The sequence below is a fragment of the Narcine bancroftii genome, chromosome 1 (genome assembly GCF_036971445.1).
Source record: "Narcine bancroftii isolate sNarBan1 chromosome 1, sNarBan1.hap1, whole genome shotgun sequence".
NCBI lineage: Eukaryota > Metazoa > Chordata > Chondrichthyes > Torpediniformes > Narcinidae > Narcine > Narcine bancroftii.
In genome coordinates this window covers 4,759,954-4,783,578 of record NC_091469.1, presented here as the reverse complement: position 1 = coordinate 4,783,578, position 23,625 = coordinate 4,759,954, and the positions used below count along the sequence as shown (strand labels likewise).

The following is a 23,625-nucleotide window of genomic DNA, read 5'->3' as shown; positions in this document are numbered from 1 at the left end:
CGATTATGATGTCACAATGCACCAGGTGACTGAGCTCATGCTGCCTTTAAAGGGGCGCGCTGAATTTGAATAAAAACAGTCGTTAACGACCCTCAACGCGGTGGCTGTGTTTCTTCCACTGCTCACACCGCCACACATCATGATTTTTTTCAATAATCAAAATAATAGTAACCATTAATACCAGATTATCATGATTACCCAATTGGATAACTAAATCTCTTCATCTGCCTGGTACCTGTGCAACTCCAAACCCATCAGTGCAATGGACTCTTAAATGCATCCTCAGACGTTTTAAAATTCATTTTCACGTTCTGGATATCACCAAAAATCCCAGTATATACACTGACCGTCCCTAATTGTCCTTGGTCACCATGATCATTCTGGTGAAGGTATTTTCATGGTGCTCTTGGGCAGGGAGTTTCAGGATTTAGACCAACAATGATAAAGCCTGGCAATACATTTCCAAGTCAGGATGAGGTGCAAATTGGACAGGAAATTATTAGGAGTGACATTCCTTCTGGCCTGGCCTTTCTTGTCATAGGTTTGGGAAGAGCCTGCACAAGTTAACTATAATGCATTCTGTAGATGGTATGCATTGCAGTTACTGTACACCAATGAGGGAGAGATTGAGTGGTCAATGGAGTGTTAATCAAACCAGATTTGCCCTTGTTTGACCAAGTCTAGTTTTTGAGATTTAATTAGTGCTGCATCAATTCAGGAAAATTGAGAATATTCAATCAAACCCCGATTTATGCTTTGTAGAAGATGGAAAAATTTTCACTTGTAAGGATACAAATCACACACCATAGAAAAAGCAGCCTCTGATCTAATTTTGTCACCATGGGATTATGTGACTGGACCAATCGAGTTTCCTGTCAATGGTGATCCCCAGAATATTAATGCTAGAGCATTCACCCATAGTAATGCCACTAAATGCTAAGGGTAGGTAGTTATACTCTCTTGTTGGAGATAAGCATTGCCTGGCACTTTTGTGGCACATATATATTTGCCACTTTTTAAAGTCAATGCCCAAAATTATTATCCAACTTGCTAGTTTCATTTGCTGAGGAGTTATGAATGAAAATAAATGTTGTACAATTACCCAGTGAACATCCCTACTTTTAGTTCCTTACATTGTAGAAATAGCCCTCATCTTATTAAGTCCATGCTGGCTGCCAGACCAGTCCCATTCCTCCACCCATTACCTATTCACTCACATAGACCCATTAACAGAACCCCTCCCCCACCAAACCCAAATTCTCCCACAAACTACTACACTAGGAGCAATTTGCAATAGCCAATTAACCTCACCATATTTTTCCTCTCCTTTCTTCCCTAATCCAGTCTAATCTCACTTATATCTGCAACATTTTGGATAATCTCTACCTCCAACAGTTCCCAATAGCCTAGTCCCATCTGGTTCATCTTTACCATGGACACAAAATCCTCTACACCTCCATCTTAAATCATGAAAGTCTGAAGGCCTTTCACTGCTTCCCTGAACAGAGGCCAAACCAGTTACCCCTCCGTCAATACACTTATTTGCCTGACTGAACTTGTCCTAATAGTGAACAAACTCTTTCAATCCCAACATAGTGATTACATTTGGAACCCCCTGATTATTCTGTCCCCACCAACCACTCCTTATGTTTTTACACTTTCACATATGACCACAAGAGACACAACATCTGTTCTTTCACTGCTTTCCTTTCAGGGATCCAAACAGTCACTTCAGGTTAAGCAGCAATTGATTTACACTTCGTCTAATTTATATTTCATTCTGTATTCATCATGCAATCTCTTCTACATTAAGGAAACCAAATGGAAATTGGGTGATTGCTTTGCAGAACATCTACCTTCAATTGACAGAAGTGACCCCAAGCTTCCTTTAACCAGCCCATTCAGATCTTTGTCTATAGCCTCCTATGCTGTTACTCAAAACCCAATGCAACCTTGAGAAAAATCACATCATCTTCTATATGGGCACATTGCACCCTTCCAGATCCAAAGTGGAATTCTTCAATGTGCGGTAACTCACTCTTTCTCTCTGTCTTTATCAGGATTGAACATTTCTGCCTGTTTTCATGAAGACCGAATTTAATTTGCACAATTTAAGTCTGATTTGCTGAGCATCTCCTAACAGCCTCACCGATAATGATACATTTCACAAAGTATAATGTGCTTGTAGCTGTACATATTAATGCACTTGAACCCATTCTGAGAAACATTCCTTTTGTTCTTCCAGTCTCTCCCCACCTTCTCTCATACAGAAAACTAGTTTTTCCTCCTTCCCATTTCTGACAAAATGTCCTGGATCTAACATTTTAACTCTTTCCACAGATGCAACCTGTCCTGTTGAGCATTTTTTGTTTTATAATCTAAACACCAAGTTTGGATTTTTGGAAGAAACCAATACCCAAAAAAAATCCATGCATTCATAGCTAGAACATATAAACTCCAAGCAAATAGCAAATGAAGTCAGAACTGAAGCAAAGTCACTTGAGATTGTTGCACAATTTGCAATGCCATTGTGCAACCTTGTCTTGACATTGGAGAAGTAAATGAAGATAGTTGCACCTCTTCAGGAGTAATTAGGAATGGACAGTAATTGCCAGCAACATCTATATTCAATAAGAATAAATTAAGGAGTCACAGAGAAGTTCTTGTCTGGTGCTTCATACAATCCACATCCCTGCTTAGCATTAGGTACCTCAGAGCCATCCCCAGTCCCACCACTTGCTCCCAGGTTCATCAGACAATTCTTCCTTTCCGTTTCAGAGTTGCTCTTCTGCCGCTGGGTGAGAGCAAGCTCCCACTTCTGCAATGCTTCTTCAAACAGCGCCATTCCTAATCATTAAAAATAATTCCATATTACAGAATATTAAAAAACTGATAATTTGGTTCTGTTTTATGCTCCACCTGAACCACCTCTACCCACCAGCACGCCTTTATTTTCTCCCATAAGCATGTATACATGCTAAATTTATATTAATCTATTCTATCCACTTCATATGGTAATTGATTAAGAATATCTTCTGAATTCCAAATTGGACTTACTGGTATCCATTATATTTTTAGCCCCTATTTTTCCAACAGAAAACACTTGAGAATTCCACAATGGCAAATTAACATATCATTGCAAGGTTAAGAAATTGATCCAAAACTTGGATTCCAAATCTCCCTCTCTCAATTCATTCCTAAACTGAGATTAATTTGTTTCTTCAGTTCCCAAGTAAGCACACTAAACAAAAAGCAGCATTAATTTATTTTCTTCCCCCATCAGCCAGGGGATAAAGGACCATTCAGAACAGGCAATCTAGTTAATAAAGGTCAGGTCAAAATTATAGTCTACCACTATGTACTTTAAACACCTATCTTTTACCTCAAAAAAAATTCTCAAAAAGTTGCATTAACTTGTTCATTCATCCCTTACAAATCATTTTCTTTACTAAGATGGAAATTGTTTAATTCTGAACACCAAAATGCAAATGTTACAATACCAGAAAAACAAATAAAGGACTTTAGTTACAATGGAGAATTAGAGTAGATGGCTCTGTTTATCTTGCAACAAATACAGCAAAGGGGGATTTAAAAAGACAATTGTTTATACAGTCAGAGGATGTTTCCAGATGTTACAAAATCAAGGTAAACATTAATGTATGAAAGGGAGATGACAATTTTTTATGCACCAAGTTATGATCATCTGGCTATTGGGTGACGGAAGCACAAAATTTCTTCAAGAATATTGGGTGTATGCCTTAAAAGGAAAAAAAAATGATGTTGGGAGTGAGGATAATGAAACAGCTCTTTCAAATGCCAAAGGTACATTGGGCAGAATAATTTCTTTCCACCAACCACATAAGAAGTGTTATACATCCACTGACAGATGATGAACAGTGGATGCACTACATTTGAATTGTGCCCCACAATCGAGGTTTGTTACTGAAAGGATCTAAACATTGGAAATGGATTCTGTTTCATCTTTTAATATAGAAACAAATACCTTACAAGTTACGGCTACCAGTTACTTTGGCTCCATCATCAAATCCAGCTGTTAATACATTTGTCAACTAATTCAAGTAAGGGAAACTAATTCAAGTAAGGGAAAATAATATTTGATTTTAATGAAAGCTTCATACCCAGAACATATAGATTCTCAGCATTGGAATCCTCTGCCAACTCATTCTCTTCTTGAACTATTCCTGCTTCCCACACTTCTGCTGGTGAGCCTGGACTTGGTGAGTTTGCTGGTCGCACCTTTCAGAAATCATTGTATAATAATGCATACACATTATAAAAGAAGCAAAATGTATATTTATCCAATCCCTTTCACCAACTTAAGACAAGGAAATTCAGCAGCAAATTTGTACAATGTACAATGACCATATTACAATGAAAATTCCATATAAGTCATTGGTATCTGGAATAAATCTGCTCCAATTCCATTTAGATAGTTGCATAAATTAGGCAAAAACTACATCAAGAATTTTTGACAAGCTTTTAAAATTAACATATTTTGTAGGTCTGGAGGCATCATTCGGCCTGTTGTGTCAGCACTGACTGTGTAAAATATACCAATTGGTCCCACCACCTTTCAATTACCCCAATAGATTTTTCATGTTGGTAAATTAATGGAAAGATAAAACCATTTGAAAACTCCTTACTGATGTTAGACTGTGGGAGGAGCTGGATCGCCTGCCGAGCACACTGGAGGAAACTGCGCTGAGAGTATCATTGCTCTTACTTCCTGGACTCTGCACTCTTTTAGGGGGCGTCGCTGCAGGGAAGAGTGACATCAAGACATTCAGACTGGCTAGAGCTAATCATCACACAGCTAAATGGAATGAAAGAAATACACCTTGATTCTTCATATCATTGGTAAAAACCATTGATTGCATTAGTGAATTAACAGTAGTGAGACAAGAACAGATTTTTGCTATAGTGTGCATGGGTGTTACACATTTTTACTTATTCTTGGCACGTTATCACCTGAACTGATTTGATCAGCAGAGGAATCAGCGAGAAATGTAGTAGGGGAAGGTCAACCAGTCTTTAAAAAAAAAACCTACTTACAGAAACTTCCCACAGTAATCAGGCACTCTTCTCTTAAGCAGTCAGGCTACCATTTTCACCAAAATACCACTTAAGAGATTTGCTATAGAAAGTGACAAGGCAATCAACGCTGGCTGTCTGTACAACTATACTTTATTAAACAAGCATAACATCCACTGATCAAAACCAACAATTGAGAGTGGGACATCCTGATTCGGTACCTTTATAATTAGGCTGGGGAAGATGATAAATAACATGTTAATTGCTTCTCAGTGAACCCCCCCACATGATGAGATCACAAAAGGCATCAAGTCTTCTCCAATATTAACACATTGTTAAAGACATCCAACCACTTAATATACATGTCTGTTTTATCAATTAACATTTTGCCCATTTATATATCCAGGGACCCATCCCTCAACACTAACACAGTAGAACATTTTGAGTGTCTTGGTTTTGCATTCAGAACCCTCTTTGCCAGCCATTTGTATTTGAATATTTAAAGGGATTCTGTCAGTTGCAAAGTGCTCTCATTTCAAATATGTAATTCAACACTCAAAATGTTAAAGTAGGCAATTATAACCACTAAACTGTACCTGATCTTTTAATGTTTGAAAGGTGAAAATACCTCACTGTATTGCAGTCAGGAAAAGGAAAGGAGGAGAAATAGATGCTCCAGAAGACCTACTTGTGCTGAATAAAGACGTTTTACACCTTCCAGCTTCAGTCTCCAGTTATTTATTCACTGAAATGTCACCATTCACAATGATACGATGGCAACACAGTTACCATGAATGATTTTGCATTTGTAACGATTTATGGATGTCTGTAGAAACAGAACCTGTTTATAAGGTGTGAAGGGCCTGTATTTATATAGTTGGTCCCATTACCTTTCAAGTTCCTCCATAAATCTCTCCATTTATTTTTTTATGTTCACTCTAGAGGTTAGGTTAGATGAAGGGAGGTAGTTCAGGAACATCTGGCCATTATACTTTGGATACCATTATAGTGTGATGACATAGACCTGCTCTTTCTTTTTAACTGTTAGTGTTCAGAGCTGATTAGAAAATAATCAGCCACTAAGCAATGAGAGATTGGACACAAGTCAGTAAAACAGATGGAATATTCACTAATCATTCATGGAAAGTGAATCAGTTGAGTTACTGCATCAACCTGGGAATTTTGTGTACTATTTTTCTGGTACGTTCTCACAAATCATTATAGTAATTAAAGTAAATCATTTCACAATATGTTGTGGAGAGGATAAACTTAATTGCATACATTTCAACAATCAAAGAGGCATTATTACTTGTGGTTATGTGAAATGAGATGATCAAAGTGTCAGTTCAAGATCATCTAATCATAGGTGTAAATTAGCATCATGAAAGGGCAAAGAACAATCAAATGTGGAAGATAATTGATGAAGGGCCAACTTCAGTGGGATGACATGGGATAAGGCCTGCAATAAAGTGAAACAAAAACTAAACCAGAGAGCAATTTTTTCACTCAGAGGGTGGTCCATATCTACAACAAGCTGCCAGGCGAAACTAGAACTGGGTACAATTTCGATGTTTGAAAGCTATATGGATACGAAGTGCTTCAAAGGCTATAATCTAAATTCAGACAAATAGGACAAACCAGAATGCCAACTTTGTCAGCATGGATGAGTAATAGTTCTGTCAGTTTTGCTGGTTGACTGAATGGAGTGCTGATTGCTATGGTCGACTCAGAGGCTGAAGGCCTTGCATTAGGCTTCTAGAAACCAAGAATCAAGTCCAGAATTCATGAAGGTGCAATGGTGAGCAGGCCTTCCAAAGAGCTTTGGGCATCAAAGGATTCTTACACTTCATGGGTTCGGAACTTGTGGTCAGGGTGGTGTGATTTTGAGGACGTGCCCCGTGATGACGTGGGGCTAGACTGTGAATCCTTTCTCTCTCCAAAAATTTTTTTTAAAGACGTAAAGGTTGCAGTAGTTAAAAAAAAAAGGACAGTCCAGTAACTAGAGGGAGTTAATTGGGAATGAAGGACTAACTTCTATGGAGTCATGAGTGCTTATGTGGTTTTGACCACAACTCATATAGATCAACGTTTTAAGAATGTATCATTGATAATGTACACCTTTGGTGGGGATGGGGGTTCTATCTTTTTCGGTTTTTCTTTTTCTCAATACACCTAAATATATCAAAAATATGAAATATTAGTTTTAAAAATAAGAGATGGGAGTGGAAAGATGGATGGTTAGTAGATTTAGTAAAGTGATCCGAAGGATGGAAAATTGAATTTTATTAGTATTAATATTAATGGGATACAGAATCAAATAAAGCAGAAATAATTATTAGTATATATGAAAAAGGGAAAAATAGATATTGCCTTTTTACAAGAAACATATTGGACAGAAAAAGAACATGGAAAATTAAAAAGAGATTGGGTAGGAACTGTAATAGCATCTTCATTTAATTCAAAAGCTAGAGGTGCAGCAACATAAATAAAAATTTACCAGTGAAAATATTAGATATAATTGTAGATGTAGCAGGAAGATATGTTATGGTAAATTGTCAGATTTATGCAGAACAATGGACCTCAATTAAAGTAGATGATGGTAAATTTGTACAAGATATTTTTATGCAATTATCAAATACCAAGGGGGAGATTTTAATTTTAATTTAGACCCTAAATTAGATAGATCAGGAGATAAAATGATGAAAAATAAAGTAGCTAAAATAGCAATAGAAAGACATGAGGTTAGTGGATATATGGAGAAGAATTCATCCAAGTGAAAGAGATTATTCTTTTTACTCTGACAAAAAACATATTCATGAATAGATCTGTTTTTAATTTCTACACAATTTCAAAGGTTGAGTATCAAGCATGAGTTCTAGCAGATCATTCACTTTTAATTTTGTTAGAAGAAGAACAAAAGATAGGTTAACATGTGGAGGTTAAATAAAACATTATTGAATAAAAAAGAATTTTGTGACTTTATGAGACAACAGATAAAAAAATTTCTTGAAACTAATAATCATTCAGCAATGAACAAGTTTGCAATATGGGATTCTATGAAGGCATATTTAAGAGGTCAAACAATAAGTTATACTTCAAAAGTAAAGAAGGAATATATGAAAGAGGTGGATCAGTTGGAAAAAGAAATGAAATTAGAGAAGGAAATACAAGTGCAAAAAAATGAGGAGAAAAGAATATTGTTAGAATGTTAAAAAATTAAGATTTAATACAATACAAACTTACAGAACGGAGAGACATATAAATTAGGTGAAAGGGCTCATAAAGTACTAGCATGGCAATTAAAAGCAGAGCAAGTTTCTAGAGCAATAATTGCCACTAATAAAAGTACTGCTCAAATTACCTAAAAAATGGAGGAAATAAATGATAATTTTAAGGAATTCTCTGTCAAACTTTATCAATCAGAATCTTTGAAGGATGATAATAAAATAGAAGAGTATTTGCGACAAGTTAAATTACCTGTATTAGATGAAGATAAAAAAATTAGAATTATTTAATACTTTTTCTGAAATAGAAGTCTATGGAGACTTTGATGTCATTACAGAATAACAAAACACCAGGTGAAGTTTGTTTTCCATCAGAATTTTATAAAGAATTTAAGGAGTTATTAGTATTAATGGGGGTATTAGACCAAATGAAAGAGGCACATAACCTACCAGAATCTTTTAAAACATCATTAATAACAGTAATTCCAAAGAAAGGGAAAGATTGTTTACAACCTTCTTCATACAGACCTGTATCATTATTGAAAACAGATTATAAAATTGTATCAAAATTATTAGCTTATCAGTTCGTTACATTTTTACCAAATAACTATGGATCAAACTAGTTTTATTAAAAATAGAAAAGCAGCAGACAATATAGTTACATTTTTAAGTTTGATAAATGTAGCATAAAATAGAAAGATACCAGCAGTAGTGGTTGTGTTAGTTGCAGAGAAAGCATTTGATAGATTGGAATAGTTTAAAACATAATACTTTTTGGATTTCAAATACTTTTGTAAATTGGATAAAAGCATTGTATGATCAGCCAAAAGCAAAAGTGGTTACGAATAGACAAATATCAAAATCTTTTTTGTTAGAAAGGTTCTCTAGACAAGGTTGTCCATTGTCACCTTATTTTATTGGCATTAGCAATAGATCCATTTGCAGAAATAATTAGAATTGATAAAGAAATTAAGGGATTTGAGATAGGTAATAAAGAGCATAAAATTAGTTTGTTTGCGGATGATGTTATATATTTAACAAGACCAGAAATATCATTGAATAAGTTGAATATGAGATTAATAGAATGTGGATTCGTATTGGGTTATAAAGTTAATGTTGATAAAAGTGAAGTGATGCCTTTGGTGGATATGTAAAAGATTTACAAAATTTAAGTGGCAAAATGAAGTAATTAAATATTTAGGAATAAATAAATTATTTATACTTCTATCAATTTTTAAGTTAAATTGCTATTAAAAAAGGGAGAAGATATGAGAAGATGGGAAAGATTTACCAATAATGTTAATAGGACAGGTGAATTGTATTAAGATGAATATTTTTCCAAAATTACAATATTTATTTTAATCATTACCCATTAAGGTAGCAGAAATACTTTTTCAGAGTTTGAATAAAACTATATGAGAATTTATTTGGAAAGGTAAAATGTCAAGAATTGGTCTTGAAAAGTTAACATGGAAATTTGATCAGGGAGGACTAAGATAACAGAATTAAGATTTTTTTGTCCTCCTGTTATCAAATGGGTGAGAAAACTGCTTGGGTTCAGATGGAAATGAATAAAATTTGAGAAACTATCCCAGAACAAATTTTGTATAAATGGAATAGTGAATTGTTTAAAGGAAAAATAGAATTATCAATTTTTAAACATATATTAAAAGTATGGAGTGGAATTCATATGGAGAGAGGGATTAAAAATTAATCGATTACCTAAAATGCTATTAAAACAAAGTCAACTTATTGCTTTCACTGACTAATTCTTAATTTGATAATTGGTATAGTAAAGGTATACAGAGGATAAAAGATTGTTTTCTGGGATTTTTAAAAAACTTTTGAGCAATTATAAGATAAATATAATATACAAAATAATATAAATTTTGCATATTGCCAATTAAAATCATATTTAAATAAGAAATTAGGAACAGATTTGAGACTCTCAGAACAAAGTCAATTTGAAGGCATAACAGATGCATTTATTATTAAGAAATTTATTATTAATATGTATATAAAATTACAAGAAACTAAAAGGAAAAAAGATTTATATAAATCAAAATTATGATGGGAGAAAGATTTAAATATACAAATTCAGGAGGAAATATGGTCAAAATTGTGTCAAGAGTGCTACAAATACAGTTAATGCTAGATATCAAATGGTTCAATATAATTTTTTTTTCATCAATTATATTATACTCCAGATAAGTGTTTTCGACGTAACAAGGAAATAGGGACTCTTTTTTTTTTTTTACATTCGGTATGGTCCTGAGAAAGTGGAACGATTTGAGTGTATTGTTAGGACAAATTTTGAAGATAAAAATACAAAGAGACCCAAGAATATATAAAACTGAAATTGGATAAATAGCAAGACAAATTTCTAAATATAGCAGTAGCGACTGTAAAGAAATGTAAAGCAGTAATGTGGAAAACTGAGAGTGTGGTACAATTAGACAGATGGCACGTTGAAATGCCAAATTGTATACCTTTAGAAAAAATTACATATAGTTTAAGGAATTAAATTGGAAACAAAATTTGGGAACCATATATGGATTTTATGAATAAAATTCCATCCACATCTTCCATTTTACCCACTCCTCTCAATTAGAAATTATAAAATATAGTCAATGAATATTATACATGTTAACAATATTATATGTAAAAGTAGGTGTTCTTTCATTTTTTTGGGGGAGAGGATTGGGGAGAAAAATAATTTTTTGTATCATTTTGTATGAATTATAATTACTATATTATTGAATTTATATTTTGTAAATGATGCAAATGATCAATAAAATTTTCAGAAAAGGTGTAATTTGTTTACCGTACGCAAGTTCACAGCTGATTAACAGTGAGGTCAGAGGTTACAGGAGCACTGGAGGCAAAGACATCAGAGGAGGCCGCAAAATCCATGGTCACTCAAACAAAGGAAATATTTGTATATTTTGTATACATGTTAATAAATAAAATCTTAAATCAAAACAAAAGTTGCTCTAGGACCAATCTTGGCACCAGTGCTGCATGTAATGGGCGAAGGTGGAGGGCGACAGTCGCAGCCCTGCATCACCACCACCTGCCCCATTCTACTCCACATCTGACTAGGGGATCAAAAGTTTAATTCTCCAGAACATAATTTTACAAATGCATCTGAACACAAGGAGAAATATTGTAAAGAAAATGGACCATTGAATGGGTCAACACTTAGATTAAGACAGCACCTCAAGAATTTATATGTGTGAAAAAGAAAAAGTGTATATCATGGCTAATGTGATTTATGGTGTGAAAAATAAAAATTAAAAAAAAAAAATTCATAGAAGATAATATGCAAAATTTTCTGCTCCCAAATGTTTAGTTACTTCTAAAATGAAGTGCATGTGTAAGAATGATCTGGGAACATTCTGAGGAATAATGACCACTTGGGTCATCTCCTCTACCAACGATATCCATTATCACAACAAAAGTTAGCTCCTTCTGGAGTTAAGTGAAGATGTTTTTCTTTTAAAAAGCTTTTTTTTACCTCTCCTTAATGGTGTGAATCTTCCCAGGGAAGGGAGCTGAGACTCCTTAAGTTTCTCAGCATCCTGTTTTTTCCTTCGCCGTCTCCTTTTCAACTGGTGCGCTGTGAGAGCCAAGGCCACTGTGCCCAAAGCAGTGGCAAAAAGAACCTTCTTCAGCCCTGGAGATAACTTGAGTTGCGAGAAGATAGACTTCAGATGGTATTTTTAAAAATGCATGTCAAATAGGAATAAAAAGAAAAATAAATTATAGCACAAAAAATGAGCCATTCAATAATATTTCACACCATCTTCCTTCCAGCCTTCACTAACATAGTCATGCTCTCCAGCCTTTTTTTAAATTAGGAATTACAAAAAATGTAAAATAAAACATTTTCATAATACCCTGTTAAAAGGCAATCAACCTGCTGCTCCACCTAGCGCAAACATAGAGTATAAAGCATTCTAAACCAAAAAATACCCATGCAGCCTGCGAGGATAGCAATGAATTATACATATGTGTTTTATTCTAATTCAGTGGAGGGCTTATGATCAGTAAGCATGAGCTCTGCATCTAGCAATTCACCTAACCAGATAACAGTACAAAGGACAAGCAATGCATCAGATGAGCTGCAATCTGCAAACATAACCGAAACCAAATGATTTTCAACTTCTCAGTAATTAAACTAAGAAATGCACAAATTGGCAAGAGATTCTTTTTAAAAAAAGTTCCCAGACCTTCTGCAATGCATAATCTCCATCATATCATCAGTGTATACATACATTATCCTTAGTGGATTTAATCTTCAAAAGGGTTGGAGAAAGATCAGCACAGTTTCCACTCCTGATCACTATACAGTGATCTTCACCGAGTGAAAATAGGAGGAAGTCTACTAACCGTCTTGCTAATTCTTAATAATTCAACTGTGTAATCTCTCCAACACAATGACTAGACTTTGACAAGTACGAAAACCAGCATCTGAGTTTTTCCAGAAGGATTAAGGACTTCAGGGTTACCAGATGCAGATACTATATTTTTCTTTGAGGTATGACTACCACTTTGCTTTAAATTAGTGATAGTCCTTCTACTTCCATTACGATGTTGCATCCCAAAAATTGCATCTATTAAAGTGCTTTTTAAATTGTTTCATTTAGCATCAATCTAATAAGTAACCAGAAAATTTGTAGTCACACAAGTGCAAGGAGAGTAGTGGTTACTGTCGTTACACAGCACACTTCAGCAATACAATTAGAGATCGGAAGGCACGCAATTTTTTTCTAAACATTACCCTTTAGTTTCCTTTCTTTCCATACATTTTTAACCTTTATCCTGAATGCACAATTTCCCAAGTATAGGGCACCTTGTGTCTATTTTACAATGGTGAGTTGGCATTTGCAATTACAAGAGGCTCTCAGGACAGATGGCCATAAGAATTAGGAACTCTAGTTAATTTGCCCTTCTTATACCAGAGTGCAGAAATGAATCATAACACACAACAAAGCACAGATCAAATCCAAGGACTTCCTTGATGGCCTGTAGTCCAGCAGCTCAATAGATAACGCTGAATATATTTTAACTTTCACAAGTTATGGACTACAGAATGCTGAAGTTTTGCCAAAAGCACAATTTGAGAATGTTTCCTCTCAGCTAAAAGTACATTTTTTACTGGTTCCACTGCACAAGTTCCCCAACTTCCTTTATTTTATGTTTTATTGAATTGAATCAAACAATAAACTTTACTTAAGCATAGAAACTTCATTTCTTCAGCATTTTAAGCCACTTTACTATAATTGCATTTCAAGGAGACCATTCATGTAATCAACATACACCATAAGCTCCCACAAATGGCTAGAGATATATTAATGCTGAATGAAGAAAAAAAATGCTCAACATTACAAGGAAATGCCTTTGGATTATTTATGCCCAAGAGCAGTTAGGAATCAGTTTAACATCTCATAAAATAACAGCACCTTTGACATTGCTCCATTCAGTACTTTGCAGACAGCACCAAAATCCATAATGAACACTGATGATCAAGATCTACAATTCAGTTTGGACCCAAAAATAACAAATTCTCACATTTCTCTGACATACTGCTGGGTAAAAGCTACATGTACATAAAATGCACTTAATTAAAATACAAGCTTTCGCAAAGGCCTAAAGTAAAAAGCAAAATAATTGTGGATACAACAGCTACAGACTAAATTCTCACCCTTATTACAAGATATTGTAATACTCTGAATATGTACATTCAGTGAGAAAACTGGGGGTTGGTGATGGGAAGATAAACACCTCCAGAGACTGAAACATTTCAATCTATACTATTGGCTTTACATTCCATCTTTCTCCAATATATTGTATTTAACAAAAAGGTATTAGCCACGTGTGATGAATCTGTGTCATGCTGTAAGTCTTTCGCTGTGCTTAGTCTGCTCTACTGACATTGGACATGTATTATTTCTACCACTATACTCCCCTTGGTTATAACTGTGTACGCACCCATTATTATTCATTATTGTACTACTGAGTTTCTACTAATAAAAGCCACAATTCCTGGTTAACTACGCAGCCTTCGATTTCTTCATTAACTGGCACTTCACCATGCTCAAATCACCAAACACAAAAAATAGTACTAAGTGGTGATGCAGAATCTGCTCAAAGTCCCAGGAGTCTATTTGACAATCATCTCTTAACTCATCCTAAAAATTCTCAATGGTTGATGGGCAATTATGGATGGATAATAAATTGTGTTTAATATGCTATATTCAGTACTTTGCAGACACCAATCTCAAAAGTGCTGTTACTCTATTGGATTACACATGGGAACAAAAACTTCCATCCAAAAATCAGATTTGCAATATGATATTTTTTGGAAAACAATGAGAAAGAAATTTTCATATTTTTAGTTCAATTATTACTTTAAAAGTTTAAAGAAATTACACATGCACAGTAATCAAGTAGGTAAGCCAAGTTTTTTGATTACATTTGAAACACTTCAATTGACAGAACAAAGATGTGGAAATCAAAGAGATTAAATAGTACCATTCAATTCTGCTTCTAATTTGATAACAACTGAACAGTCACCTGAATCAGCAACTCCAGACCCACCAGCCCTGTGGAATTATAAATCATTACAAATCAACATTAAAAGCCAGTGAGAATTACATATGGCACTGTTTGAAAGGCATTTGTACATTCTCTCTGTGTTTCCTCCAGGTACTCTAGTTTCTTCCCACCCTCCAAAAATGTATAGGGTTTTTAGGTTAATTGGTGTGTTCGGGTGACATAGACTCATGGGCCTGAAGGGCCTGTTCCCATGCTGTATTTCTAAATTAAAACAAACCTGAAGCAGTGAGCTGTTAAACCATAGAGACTTGCAAGTTCTCAAGAGTGGGAGTAAGTTACAAGGCCAGTTACATTAAAGCCTTGTGCCTCTGCAACTAGGGTTTGAATCCAGCCAGCAGTGGATGAAATCTTTTTGTTTACGACAAGGATCTTTTGCAAAATTACCTTGGACAGACCTAATCCAGCTCCATCTTTAGAAATTCAAAAGAAGAATGGTGATGGTCAGTTATGGAAAAATAAAAAGCAGCATCTGGAATCAAAGTAGCTTTGTAAGAACACCGCTTGGGAGTTTTACATAGTTCTGTACAAAAAGTATTGAAGAATTCTTGCTGGCAAAATGTAGGCTGTTATGGTGTAAAAGATACTGTCAGATTGGAATTTGACCAAATTCAATCAATTTTAAAAGGAATATATAAATTGAAAGGAAAATACTGCAGACAAACGGAACTGACCAGTCAGCCCTACAGAGAGCCAGTGCAGGTCCAACGACCTTCTGGCTATCTGTACCAGAGGTGAAAATGTCCTAATACTCACACATCTTACCTTGATGAACACAAAGCTGCTATAATTCAGAAATTTCTGCTGTACACAACCTTCTTCAGCACAGACAGCAGACAAGACACCGTTAGAAACCTTGAAATGAAGCTCCACTACCTCAGGCTACCATAGGGATAAAGTGTGTGCATGCATGCAGATGTTCATCAATAAACATTCATAATCTAGACTCGCGTGTAACCACTTGGTCAAACAACTGGAAGCCAACTATAGATTAATGGAAGCAAAAAGGAACTAATAGAAGAGGCTCATTTATATATATATATAGATATAGATATCTATATATAGATATAGATCTCTCTATCTACCTATCTATATTTTATTTTTATATATATATATATATATATATATGTGTATAATGTTCAGTAATGGGTTTTTACCATAAATGAAAAAAAACAACTTCACATCTGCTTTATTCTCAAGGCTGACCTAACCAGACACCAGGGGTTTAGCAGAAAATTAAGAAAACAGCAAATCTGCACATTGACAGCAGCAACAATTAGGTTAGCAATTGGCTCCAACCAGATTATTCTACTCTGCAAAGTGTACCAGATGCAATAGTTGATGTGGGGAATATAGTATGGTTATGGACCGTGGATTGACCTTTTGGATTGTGAACTGTCACTTTAAAGGATGGATATCTACTGAGAACTGTGTAACTCAGTGCTGGCTTGCCAAAGGTGTGGGTTGGAGGGGGGGGGGGGGGGGAAGAGAGAGGGTGAGCAAGAGCACGAATGCTCAGTGTTGAGAACAGTTCTGACTGACTGAATTCGAGTGTGACAAAAAGATCACTTTGAATCTGCAGTTAAAGAAGGAAATTGTGAAGAAGCTGTGTTAAAGACACAGCCTTCATAAATGAGGTGGTTTAAAAAAAATTGAAGAATCAAGGAAAGTCCACGGTGAAGAAACGTGCAAAGGATTTGTAAGTTTACTGCCAAGCAACATCAGTCATATCTCTCTCCAAGATCATTCAGAGTCCTTTTGTTATCTTTTGAAAAACTGAATTTGGACATTGAACTTTGAGAGTAAATTCTGTGGACTGTGATTTTGGACCGACTTACTTGACTGAACTGACCTGGGGTTTTGGGGAATTTTTCCTTTTTTTCTTTTTGACTAATGGTCCGGGATTCCTCCTTCTCTTTCTCTCCTCCCCCATACACACTTTTTATAAATAATCTCTGTATACTTACTATTAGAGGCATATTGTGGGGTTAATTTAGGCAAGACATCATATCATTAATACTTATTAATAAGTATAGAACTAAAATTTAACCCTTTTATTTTGTGTCTTCTATCGTTGCTGGTTTGGGTTGAGTGACAAACCCATGTTTTCAGGTTTTATTTTTGTTCACTCAACTGCTTCTAGTTAGGAATCCAGAGGAGAATGTGCCTGGGAGGTAAATAGTTTTTAGCCATTAGCCAATGCTGCAACAACAACAAAAAAATGGTCAGTGAATCCAGGCAGAATGAATTCCTCAGCCAAGGTGAAATATTTTAACTTTTTTTTAAAGTAGTTGAAAGGAATGTTAAGTTTAAATATATCCTATTGGAACTGTAACACCATGACATCTTTCCACTCAGAAATGTCAAAACTAAAATGCAATGAAATTAACATCAGTACATTTTAGATATCAGGTTTCAGATAACAATAGCATAATAAATACAATGACATTGAAACAATTCTTGCTTTGTTTTGTCAAATGCACAAGTGAAATACAACTAAAAATTGGCAAACTAAGTTTTTAAAAAAGGTAATTGGGTTGGGAAATGGAAAGCAAGAACACGAGAGAATATGGAACTTGCATCTGCAAGGTGTAGCTGAGGCAAATAGCAAAGATCAAATGAAGGTAAAGTTGGATTTGATAAAGTGAACAGGATGCAACAAAGCAAATACCAAATACTATCTTCAATGGTCCATTTATGTTATCAAAATATCAGAAATTATTGTCATGAATTAGTTGTTTTGCAGAAGCATCACAGTGCAAACATTCATATAAACCACCTTACAAAAATAGTGCACGGAAAGTCAAAATCTTTGGTTTGTTGATCATTCAGGAATCTGGTGGCAGCAGGGAAGAAGCAGTCCTTGTTCCACTGAGTGCTCATCTTTCCTCCAATGGTAACAGAGTGAAGATGGCATATAAATTGTACAACAAGCCATTCAGCAGAAGGAGGATGGAAGAGCAATCAAGAGCAATTATTTAGAACAGTCTTGCAGTAAAAACACAATGTTGGAGAAACGCAGCAGGTCAAACAGTGTACTGTAGATAGCAAAGATAGATACATAACATTTCAGGCTTGAACCCTTCATCAAGGTATGAGAAAAATGTAGGCAGGCACCCAACCAAAATCTAGACTTTTTTTTCCTCACCCTACTAACCCCCACAACTACACTTCTTCACACCCAGCCCCCTGCAAGGAATCTAGTCATTTTTCTCAATTCCTCAGTCTTCCTCATATCTGCTCCCAAGATAAGGACTTCCATTCCAGATAACCCAAGATGTCCTCTTCCTCCTTCCAAAGTCATGGCTTCCCCTCCACCATTACCAATTTTGCCTTTATCTGCATCTCCTCCATTTTCTGTTCATCTGCCCTGGCCCCCTCTGCCCCTTGATTCAACAAAAACAGGATTCCCTTCGTCTTCCCCTACCACACCACCAACCTCTATATCCAACACATTATCCTCTGCAATTTCTGACAACTACAACATAATCTCACCACCAGACACCATCTTCCCCTCTCCACTTTCTGTAAGGACTGCTTCCTCCATAACTCCCTCATCTACTCATCTCTTCCCACCAATCACCCCCTTGGTACCTTCCCCTGCTGCCACAGGAAGTGCACACTGCGCCGACACCTTCCTCACCAACATTTGGTGCCCCAAACAGTCCTTTCAAGAGAAGCAACACTTCACTTCTGAATCTGCAAGTGTCATCTACTGCATCTGGTGCTCCTATTGTGGCTTTCTCTATATCTGAGAGCCTGGACATAGACTGGGAGATCACTTCACTGAGCACCTTCGCTCTGTCCACATCAATTACAGGGATCTCCCAATGATCCACCATTAAGGCCACATAATATTCCATTCCAGGCACTCTCCAACTGGTTTCTGCTAGCCCACTCTCAATTCTCCCTCTTTTCCCCACCAGTCTGTCTTCTTTCCTCCAGCTCTTCACCTCCTTTCCCTCTCCATTCATTGAGCCATCAACCCCTCCCCCTGTTTGCTAGTAGCTCTTCCCTCCCTTATCCACCCAATACCTTCTGCTTCTGGGCCTGTGCTCCTCCCCATGGCCCTTCTCCCCCTCCCCCACCATTTTGTTCAGGTACCTGCCTGCATTTGCTCATACTTTGATGAAGAAGGGCTCAAGCCCAAAACATTGGTTATGTATCTTTATCTTTGCTGTATAAAATCCACTGTTTGACCTGCTGAGTTTCTCCAGCATTGTGTTTTCACTTCAATCATAGTGTCTGCAGACTTTAGTGTTTTACTCCGGGAACAGTTTTGCACATTTAAGAAACTTTAGCCAATAAACACCTAAATGCATCACAAAGAAGCACTTGTGTATTTAGTTTAACTCAGTTTTTACTAGAACTAAAGTGTTTCAAGATTTGTAAAATGGTACTGTGGCAGTGTGAGCAGCGTAAGAAGCACAGCCACCACATTGAGGGTCGTTAATGACTGTTTTATTTGAATCTGGCACATGCACCTTTAAGGGCAGCATTGGTTTGGTCACCACGTGCTTGATGACGTCACCACGTTGCATGGTGCACACTGCGCGGGAGTTTTGACTGAGGAAGAAACTCCTGACGGCGCCATCTTCCCAGGGATGCCCCACCACGTGGAGTTACAAGTAGGGCAGGTTCGCCCTGAGCGAGTGCGCCGCCACACAACCTCCCCTTCCCCCCTCCAGAACTGGCTACGCATCCCGCCACTTGGGCGGGTTGTCCCTTCACTTGGGCCTGGCCATCTGCACCGGCTGTGATAAGTTCAGATGGGCCATCTTCAGGCAGTCCACCGTAAACAGTTCCTCCCTCCCAACGTCCAAGGTGAAGGATCCACCAGACCAGTGTGAGACCTTGTACAGCCCCTCATATGGGCACTGCAGCGGTGGTCCCTGCAGTCACCTTTGCACGAAAATGAATTGGGCAGAGTCGAGCTCCTTGGGGAGGTGGACTGGCCGAGTGCTGTGGCGGAATGGAGGTGGGGGAGCCAGGGAGGCTAGTCTCCTGCGGAGGTCCACCAGCACATTGGCTTCCGTGGTCACGGTGTTGGGTTCAGGGCCAAAGAACTCACCAGACAAGAAGAGCGGTGTGCCATACACCATCTCCACCGACGAGGGTTGCAGGTCCTCCTTGCGTGCCATCCTGATCCCGAGGAGGACCCAGGGTAGTTCTTCAGGGCCGGCAAGTCTGGCCATGAGCGATGCCTTCAGGTGCCTGTGGAACCTCTCCACCAGCCCTTTGGACTGTGGATAGTATGCCATGGTGTGGTGGAGCTTGATCCCCAGGAGTTTCACCATCTGTGCGCCCACAGGGCAGGTGTGAACTGTGCGCCCACAGGGCAGGTGTGAACTGTGCGCCCACAGGGCAGGTGTGAACTGTGCGCCCACAGGGCAGGTGTGAACTGTGCGCCCACAGGGCAGGTGTGAACTGTGCGCCCACAGGGCAGGTGTGAACTGTGCGCCCACAGGGCAGGTGTGAACTGTGCGCCCACAGGGCAGGTGTGAACTGTGCGCCCACAGGGCAGGTGTGAACTGTGCGCCCACAGGGCAGGTGTGAACTGTGCGCCCACAGGGCAGGTGTGAACTGTGCGCCCACAGGGCAGGTGTGAACTGTGCGCCCACAGGGCAGGTGTGAACTGTGCGCCCACAGGGCAGGTGTGAACTGTGCGCCCACAGGGCAGGTGTGAACTGTGCGCCCACAGGGCAGGTGTGAACTGTGCGCCCACAGGGCAGGTGTGAACTGTGCGCCCACAGGGCAGGTGTGAACTGTGCGCCCACAGGGCAGGTGTGAACTGTGCGCCCACAGGGCAGGTGTGAACTGTGCGCCCACAGGGCAGGTGTGAACTGTGCGCCCACAGGGCAGGTGTGAACTGTGCGCCCACAGGGCAGGTGTGAACTGTGCGCCCACAGGGCAGGTGTGAACTGTGCGCCCACAGGGCAGGTGTGAACTGTGCGCCCACAGGGCAGGTGTGAACTGTGCGCCCACAGGGCAGGTGTGAACTGTGCGCCCACAGGGCAGGTGTGAACTGTGCGCCCACAGGGCAGGTGTGAACTGTGCGCCCACAGGGCAGGTGTGAACTGTGCGCCCACAGGGCAGGTGTGAACTGTGCGCCCACAGGGCAGGTGTGAACTGTGCGCCCACAGGGCAGGTGTGAACTGTGCGCCCACAGGGCAGGTGTGAACTGTGCGCCCACAGGGCAGGTGTGAACTGTGCGCCCACAGGGCAGGTGTGAACTGTGCGCCCACAGGGCAGGTGTGAACTGTGCGCCCACAGGGCAGGTGTGAACTGTGCGCCCACAGGGCAGGTGTGAACTCTGCGCCCACAGGGCAGGTGTGAACTGTGCGCCCACAGGGCAGGTGTGAACTGTGCGCCCACAGGGCAGGTGTGAACTGTGCGCCCACAGGGCAGGTGTGAACTGTGCGCCCACAGGGCAGCTGTGAACTGTGCGCCCACAGGGCAGCTGTGAACTGTGCGCCCACAGGGCAGCTGTGAACTGGGCGATCAACTGGCTGACCAGAGCCCTGGCGCGCGTCTCTGCAGAGGCCTCCTTGATCGGGATAGTCTCGGGCCATCTCTTGGCACAGTCCACTACCATGAGGGGGTAACGTGTCTCCTTGGATACCGGGAAGGATCCAACGACATCGACATGGATGTGCTGGAACTTGCGAGCCGCCGAGTCAAAGTGTTGGATAGGAGCCGGTGTGTGTCGGTGGACTTTGGAGGTCTGACACCTGGTGCAGATCCTGGCCAGCTCCGCCACCTCTTTCTTTAACCCGTGCTATATGAACCGCTTCGCAACTATCTGCCGGGTGAGCGAGGTCGTGGATCATGCTGAAGATTCTCGCTCTCCAGTGCAGCAGGATTACCGGACGCGGCATACCTGTCGAAACGTCGCAGAGCAGCATGTCCGGGCTGTTGGGCACTTGGACGTCTTTGAGTCTGAGGTCTGAGATGGCGGTGCGCAAGGTTTGTGTCTCTGCATCGTTTCTCTGGGCCTGAGCCAGTTGAGCACAGTCCAGGCCAGGGGCGAGAGTCTTGATGGCTGGGCATGAGAGTGTGTCTGCCACCACCATGTCCTTGCCGGCCCTGTGCCGGATGTCGGTAGTGAACTCTGACACGTACGAGAGGTGGCGCTGTTGTCTGGCAGACCATGGGTCCTTGGCCATCGCCAGTGCCTGGGTGAGGGGCTTGTGATCCGTGAAAAGTGTGAACTGCCTGCCCTCCAAAAAGTAGCGAAAGTGGTGGATGGCCAGGTACAGCGCCAAGAGCTCCCAGTCGAAGGCGCTGTATTTGAGCTCCGGCGGGCACAGCTGTTTGCTGAAAATGGACGGTGGGCACCATTGTCCGTCAAGCCACTGTTCCAGGACCCCCCCCCACTGCTGTAGCTGAGGCGTCAATGAAGAGTGCCGTGTGTGCCTCCGGTCGTGGATGTAACAGCAGCGTTGCGGTGGCCAGAGCCTCATTTGTTGCCACAAATGTCTTGTCCGCTTCTTCCAGGCAGGCCAGGGTTTTTTCTTTGGTGGCCATGAGCGTGAACAATGGGCGCATGGTGTGAATAGCCCTGGGGATAAACCGATGGTAAAAGTTCACCATCGCCATGAACTCCTGCAGGCCTTTCAGGGTGGAGGGTTTGGAGAAGTGTTGGACGGTCGTCACCTTCTCCAGCGCCGGGATGGCCCCAGCCACCAAAATGGTGTGCCCCAAGAACTGGAGGGACTCTCTGGCGAACTGGCATTTGGCTACGTTGACCGCAAGGCCAAAATCCACCAGCCGGGCAAAGAGGGTGCGGAGGTGGGCTTTGTGCTCTTTGCGGTTGCAACGGGCAAGGCGGCATTGAAACGCAGCTCCAAGATGGCAAGGAACTCGTGGAGGATGCCAGAAAACTTGTCACTAGCGGCGGCTACGGTGGCGATTTTGGGCCTGCAGGCGTCTGTTGTGTCCAACCGTATGGAGTGGAACGTGTGGGCGTTGACCAGCCTCTTGCCCTTCATGTCGACCAGGAGACCATGAGCCCGCAGGAAGTCAGCCCCCAACAGAACGGTGCCCATCGAAGCCAGGACGAACCTCCAGTGGAATTTCTCCCTCCCGATCTGGATCTGTGCCCTGCGAGTGCCGTAGGTCCTGATGGTGGAGCTGTTAGCCACCCACAGGGTTGGACCGTGAGATCGGGTGTGAGTCTCTATGGCTGTGGGGAGTGGGGGGGCACGCTCAACTCAGCCCATGTCCACCAGGAAGCAGCAGCCAATGGAACTGTCCGTGACATGAAGGAGGCTGTTCACGTGGCTAGTCGTCGCAGCCATCAACGGCGGCTGGCCTGGTCATTTCCGAAACCCGCAGGGTTGCTGGCACTTATGGGCTTGCACTCCCCAACGCTGGTGGTATAAACACTGACTGGCTCTCCTCTGGCTTGGTCTTGGGGGTGGTCTGCAGGCGGCTGGATCTCAGTCATGTTACCTGGTTGAGGGATGCCTCGTTCTCCCTCTTCATTCGCCAGAGGGCATCCGCGCAGGACACTGCTTTTCACGGGTCTGAGAAGTCCACATCCGTAAGGTGCAGTCGGATGTCCTCCAGCATCTGCTCCAGGAATATCTGGTGAAAGAGGAAACACAGCTTGTGGGTGTTTCACAAGGGCCAGCATCTCGTCCATCAGCGGTCTCCAAGCCTGTCCAGGTGTAGCAGCCTGAAAGCCTGTTGCTGGGGAGTGAGCCAGAAAGTTCCTAGCAGCAGATCC

General features: G+C 40.2%; 1 protein-coding gene across 16 annotated transcripts in view; it reads right to left on the bottom strand.

Moving 5' to 3' along the window:
- The window catches only part of miga2 (mitoguardin 2), an 84,634-nt gene that overhangs the window by 39,203 nt on the left and 21,806 nt on the right, over window positions 1–23,625 (bottom strand). For 13 of the 16 annotated variants that reach the window (XM_069919540.1, XM_069919436.1, XM_069919480.1 and 10 more), the window contains 4 exons: window positions 11,794–11,983; window positions 4,665–4,777; window positions 4,140–4,257; window positions 2,711–2,847 (listed from right to left, as the gene is read on the bottom strand). In XM_069919540.1, the coding sequence (XP_069775641.1) occupies window positions 2,711–2,847; window positions 4,140–4,257; window positions 4,665–4,777; window positions 11,794–11,983 (558 nt within the window). Of the gene's footprint in view, window positions 1–2,710; window positions 2,848–4,139; window positions 4,258–4,664; window positions 4,778–11,793; window positions 11,984–14,813; window positions 14,835–14,855; window positions 14,885–23,625 lie in introns of those variants that run through there. The other 3 variants (XM_069919518.1, XM_069919525.1, XM_069919534.1) reach the window with 2 other exon arrangements.